Genomic DNA, 6,486 nt, shown 5'->3' with positions numbered 1-6,486 from the left:
GTTAGCATTAGGAAAAGAAATGTGGTAGAATGCAGCAAACAAAATGCTATTCAGGGGAACTGCAGCATCTGGTTTAACAATGTTGTAACTTCTAGGAAAAGGAGCAAGAAATTAAAGACTAAAGCTAGATTATTATTTTTAATTATTATTATTATTTTAAGAGAGATGTTTAGAGAAGGTAATTTTTGAGGTAATCTTTTTCTTGTTCATTATTTGGGCTATTGTTTGGTACTTGATTGTCTCAGTATGACTACCAACGCACATGCCTCAAATCCCGTCGCATACTGCATTGTTGTGTTAATGTTCTTTTTTAACACTTTAAAAATTAACCGACTCTTTTATCTGGGTACATTTGGTACATGTGTCTATATCTTGTACAAACTGGTTGTCCTGTTGAATGATGCTTACTCCCACTGACGTCTGCTGCGATAAAATGGAATGAGTCATGCTAGGTGTTTGTAAAGGTTAACAAGTAATATATTCAGAGCTGCAGATAAATCACGATGTCCTTCTATGTGGCAGATGCTACAGAGTGAATTGCTAAGAAATGTTTAAAAGTAGGTAAATAAATTGGTAGAACCAGTAGCTCTAAAATAACTTAAAGGTACACTTTCTACTGACATGCTGAGCATTATCTATGAAAAAAAAATAATAGTGACCACGTGAATGACTACTGAATATTATTACTTTGTTGTTAAGAATCTAGATACACCATAAAAATCCACCATTTTTCTAATGTCTTGTCACTGCATATTGGAAATGTTAAACACTGCCCAATCTTGAATTTACAGATTTTACACCATGCCAGATGTGCCTCCTTTCTAGAGGAGTTGCTAACCAAACAAAAGCAGCATAATGGTTATGTTCTGGCTTCCTGCAAGGGATGAAGAGACAGTTATTAAAAATACATCTTCCACCACTCTCACCCTAATCCCTCCCGCCCCCTTTTCTATGCATTTGTCCTATACCATAGGAACCAAGGAAATCATTGTCTGGTCATTACATGAAAGATTTGGTAACTCGGTACATGCCATTCATTGTTTGAAACACCACTGAAGTAAGACTTCATTCAGTGCAATTAGTAGATGTTTAATGAGGTCTTGAGCAATGTTCAGAAGACATGCAAAAGTCATGTTCGCATTGCGTTCGGTAAAGATAACTGTGAAGAATCAAACTGATATTACCAATCGAAAAAGACATTACCAATTGTTGTGGTTTAATCCACCCGGCAGCTAAACACCACACAGCCGTTCGCTCACCTTGCCCCCTCCCTCTCTGGGATGGGGGAAAGAAATGGGAAAGTGAAGCCTGTGAGTTGAGATAAAGACAGTTTATTAAGACAGGAAAATAATAATAATAATAACAATAATAATAATGATAACCCAGACAGGTTAAACCACGACAAACAATAATGATGATAATAGTACTACTGATAATAATGTGTACGAAACAAGTGATGCACAATGCAATTGCTCACCACCCGATGACCGATGCTCAGCCTAACCCCGAGCAGCCAACCCCCACCCCCACCCCTAGCTAGCCACCCCTATATATTGTTTAGCATGATGTCAGATGGTATGGAATACCCCTTTGGCTGGTTTGGGTCAGTTGGGTCTGTCCACTCCCAGCTCTTGCTTCACCCCCAGCCTGCCCACTGACAAGAGAGTGAGAAGCTGAAAAGTCCTTGGCTTGGTGTAAACATTGCTCTGCAACAATTGAAACATCAGCATGTTATCAGCACTTTTCTCATCCTAAGCCAAAACATAACACCCTACCAGCTACTAGGAGGAAAATTAGTTCTGTCCTAACTGAAATGAGGACACCATAGTTCTTATCTTTTCATTCTCTAAACAAAACTTCTTTCCCCCCTCCCCCCCCCCCCTCAGGTTTCTACAAGTATGTTACACGGTATCCTTCTTACAAGAAATTATATGTTTTTGCCACTGGTGTACAAATGGTTACATTCCATCCTTGTGTTGGCTGTATTCATTAGTGAAGTAGTAACTCTAACTCTGCTCTATGCTTTCCTGACATGGGAGTAAAAATATATATAGTCAAGGTACTGGATTTTCTATGCTGATGTAATGGCCCATAGAAAATTATTGCAAACTGCTAGGCATCTGTTCTTTAAAGTAAGGTCACCATTAAATTCTGAGTGGAAGGAGGAATTTACTCCACTTTCCCATATGCTAATTCTAATACACTCAATACTTAGTGTTTTCTATTGTCTGGGTCCCCATGCAGTCTTTGAAATTGTTATACCACTCCATGGATGTTTCTATCACTGAGACTGTCTAAAATTGTTCTTCAGAGGCACCTACTTTCTCTACTGATTGGACAGGGAGTCCATCTGTTTAGCTAAAGTGCTATGAATCAGGCTGCCAAACTGGCAGTCTATTCATCAGACATCATAGCATTTACTGCAGGTAAAAATGTTACATTTCAGAATGCCAATTAGTTATACTGAATATAAAAGCTTTTACCTATAGTATTGTTTATTGTGATTAAAAAATCTAGCTCAGCCAATCAATACAAATCTGTAGATGAACTATATTGCATCATCTGCTAGATATATTTGTGGAAATTTCTGAAGCCACAAATAGGCATCAATGATTAACATAAAATGAGTTTCAGTAAACCAGGATGAAAGGCTGGCATTTTGATAAGCATATTTAGGACAGCTTTGTAGCTAGGTACTGGTGGCACTTGATTTTTCAAGTTGTTTCTGTTCTGTCTGTCTTTACAACATTAGCCAATTTATGTTGGACAGTTTATATTTTGCATTATTACCTCATCAATAGCAGCACATAAATAATGTAATATTGTTTTAATACTGCATTGGTGAATTTATATAAAATAGGTATAAAAGCTACAGGAATAAGATTTCTAGATAAAAAATACTGATTTTTTTCTAAATGCTTATTACTTAAAATTACAGAGTACAACTGAGATTGAATGTAATGTGTGAATTGCATTGCTTTACATGCAGCTTAGTTATTGCAGAACACTTTTTTTTTTTTTTCAGAAATGTATTCATGTTTAAATTTTCTAGTACTCAGAATGGATATTTAAGAAATTTTATTCTGAAAAAGCAATCTAGTCATCTATGGCAAGTACAAATTAATTAGCTTGATCATTCTTAAGAATTAAAGTGTAAATGAGTTACTGCCCCATTGCAAAATGATGAGGTGATAACACATTTATAATCTCTTGTAAACCATTGTCATAGTTCCATCTTCTGACATGGAATTGTCAGTTATCAAGCACTTTCTTGTTATGCTGTTCTCACAAAACTCAGGGTCTGAGAAACATATTTGTTCTACTGATCTACAATCAGCCTAAAAAAGGGGAGCTTTTTTTTTTTTGGATAAATGGATAAAGGATAAAATGAGGCAATACTGTAACCAGGAACTGCCCCAATACAAACTGAACAATGGGGAGCAATGGCCAGAATATGGATTCTTGAATTATAATACCGTATTGTAATGAATGTTATTTTGCCATTGGGAAGGAAAATGGGACAAGATGATGTGTATTAGTGCCTTTATGACATTGATACAAAAAGGGCCCTAATGTTAGCATAGGGCTGCCAAACATGGAAAATCTATTCCAATTGTTTGTTCATGAATGAAGGGAGGTGGCAACAGGAGTGATGACACAATTGTTGGGAAGCTGGAAATGACCAGTGGTCTATTTGTATAAACAGCCAGACAAAACAAGTAAAGGATGGCCATTTTGTTTGAGGGCAGTAGCAGCGACTGCGTTCCTAGTCCACAAGGCTGAAAAACTGACTATGGGACAACCTTTGATAGTATTTGTGCCACATGAAGTGCTAAGCCAAAGGAAACTACTGGCTATCCCCAAACCTAAAAAGCTAAAAAGCTAAAAAGCAAGTTGTATTAGTAGACCAAGGAGACCTAAAGCTGTCTGTGGTCAGTACCCTGAACCCAGCTATGCTTCTTCCAGACAAGGAGACAGGAGAAATCCAACATGACTGTGTGGGTATTATTGAGCACGCATACAGGGTCTGTTCTGAAAGTAGTAGGACTGGCTTTTTCCTGGGTGAATGGGCAGATGAGAGGCAGTCTGCACGCACAGGATCAGTGGAGGGGAATATTGGGAACGCTGGGAAAAATCGGCAGTTGGCTGTCGGCCGTTGAAGAGAGCAGGTCGCTTGTACTGTGAACACCTGTCAAAACGCCTCGTCATGGAGAATCATAGAGCATTTACTGGAGCAGTGATATGTGATCAAATTTTGTGTAAAGCTTGGTAAAACGGACAAAGAGACTCTTGACATGATTAAGGAGGCCTACGGTGATGCTGCCATGGGTAGATCGGGTGTTTTTGAGTGGCACAAGCTGTTCCGAGAAGGTAGGGAAAGAGTGGAAGACGATGACCGCTCCGGACACCCTTCAACCAGCAAGACCAACGAAAATGTGTCGCAAGTGAAAAATTTACTGAACCGTGATCACAGGATGAGTATCAGAATGATTGCTGATGACTTGAGCATTCCTCAAACCCAAGTTTTTGAGATGGTGAAAGAAAACTTAGCCATGAGGAAGGTGTGCGCGAAGTTTGTGCCGCGAGTGTTGTCAGAGGAGCAAAAGGCCAACCGGAAAGCAATCTGCCAGGGTCTTCTTCATCATGTGAATGAGGAGCCTGACTTTTTGGACAATGTAGTGACTGGTGATGAGACGTGGGTGTTTGAATACGACCCGGAGAGTAAGCGGCAGAGCACAGTATGGCACATCCCTGCTTCCCCACGCCACAAGAAAGCATGAATGAGCAAATCCAAGCAAAAGTCCATGCTCATTTGCTTTTTTGATTGACATGGAGTCATCCACAAAGAGTTTGCACCACGTGGACAAACAGTTAATGTAGTTTTTTATGTGGAAGTCCTCACAAGACTGCGAAAACGCATTGCTTGTGTCCGCCCAGCCATCGTCAACAATTGGTGGTTGCACCATGACAACACACCGAGCCACACAGCATTCCGCGTAGTGGAGTATCTTGCGCAGCACAAGGTGGCAACGCTGCTTCAGCCCCCCTACAGCCCTGACTTGGCCCCGCCAGATTTTTTTCTATTCCCGAGAATAAAATCGACGCTCAAGGGGAAGCATCACGCATCGGTAGAGGCGCTTCAAGACGACGTGACGAGGCAGCTAAACAGCATTCCGGTCCAGGCATTCCTGGAGGCGTACGAAAACTGGAAAACTCGTTGGCAGCAGTGTGTAGATGCGGAAGGGTGCTACTTTGAAAAATTCTAATCATTTGTTCTATTCTCAAAATATATATATATATTTTTTTTTAAATGAGTCCTACTACTTTCAGAACAGACCACGTACACCAGCTGAGCTGACCTTAAGGATGAGCTGATTGCTAATGTAGACCTTGAGTATTTTACAGATAGTAGCAGTTTTATGGAAAATGGACAGCATAAAGCAGTGACCGTTTGGGACACTGTAGATGGAAAGTCACTAAAAGGTGAATTAATTGCCTTGAATAGGGCCTTGGAGTTTGTAGAGGGGAAGACCCTCAATGTCTATACAGATTCTAAATATGGCTTTGGAGTTCTGCATGCCCATGGAGCCATCTGGAGGGAACGAGGGCTATTGACAACAGCTAGAGGACAAATTAAGCACAGTCTAGAAATTTTACAGTTGTTAGAGGCAGTGCAAAGGCCCCAAGCTGTAGCAGTAATGTACTGTAAGGCCCACCAAAAGGGTCATCACAACATAATAACAGGGAACAGGAAATCCGACTTAGCAGCCAAGGAAGCAGCTAAAACAGCACCAGGAGACCTAAAAGGCATGCTAGTCCCCTGTTCAAAGACTTTACTTAATCAACCAGAATATTCCACTAAAGAGACCAGCTAGTGGAAAAAAAACAAAATGTACAACATGAAAAGATGGATGGTAGGAGACCCCCAGTGAACAGATCCTGATAACAGAAACTACAACTGAACAGCTAATGAAAGACTTAGATGAAGGGACACAATTTGGTGTCGATGCCATCCATGGCAGACAGACTGAAGCGCTTTGCAATAGGACCAAAAATGCAAACTATGGCAAATCAAGTAGTGCAAAAGTGTTCTGTATACTGTGCAAACAATCCCAAGACCCAGCCAAAACCATTGCCAGGGGAGACAAGAAAAGAGATGAAACCTGTGGAGTGCTGGCAAGTGGACTTTTCCAAATTGCCTAGAGAAGGATGATATCAATATCTTCTAATTCACTGGATGGCCAAAGGCCTTCCCACACCAAACTAATAAAGCTAGAGAGGTCGTAAAGGCTTTATTGAAAGAAGTAATCCCTCATTTTGGAATACCAGATGGACTCTCCTCAGACAATGGACCTAATTTTATATCAAAAGTAGTTCAATAAATATCTAGAGTATTACAGATTAGGTGGGATTTACATACTGCTTGGGGACCAAAATTGAGCAGACAAATAGAAAGAATGAATCAAACACTTGAAAAAGCAGTTA

The 6,486-nt window shown here is 40.1% G+C and overlaps 1 protein-coding gene across 1 annotated transcript; it reads left to right on the top strand.

The window, feature by feature from the left end:
* The first annotated feature begins 4,038 nt into the window (after positions 1-4,038).
* LOC137853072 (protein GVQW3-like) lies at positions 4,039-5,338 on the top strand. The gene has a single exon (XM_068675117.1). The coding sequence runs from the start codon at positions 4,296-4,298 to the stop codon at positions 4,779-4,781; it is 486 nt and encodes a 161-aa protein (XP_068531218.1). The 5' UTR covers positions 4,039-4,295; the 3' UTR covers positions 4,782-5,338.
* Positions 5,339-6,486: the final 1,148 nt, after the last annotated feature.

Source organism: Anas acuta, chromosome 3 (assembly GCF_963932015.1).
Source record: "Anas acuta chromosome 3, bAnaAcu1.1, whole genome shotgun sequence".
Lineage (NCBI taxonomy): Eukaryota > Metazoa > Chordata > Aves > Anseriformes > Anatidae > Anas > Anas acuta.
The sequence above is the reverse complement of the archived record's forward strand: the minus strand, read 5'-3'. Positions and strand labels throughout refer to the sequence as shown.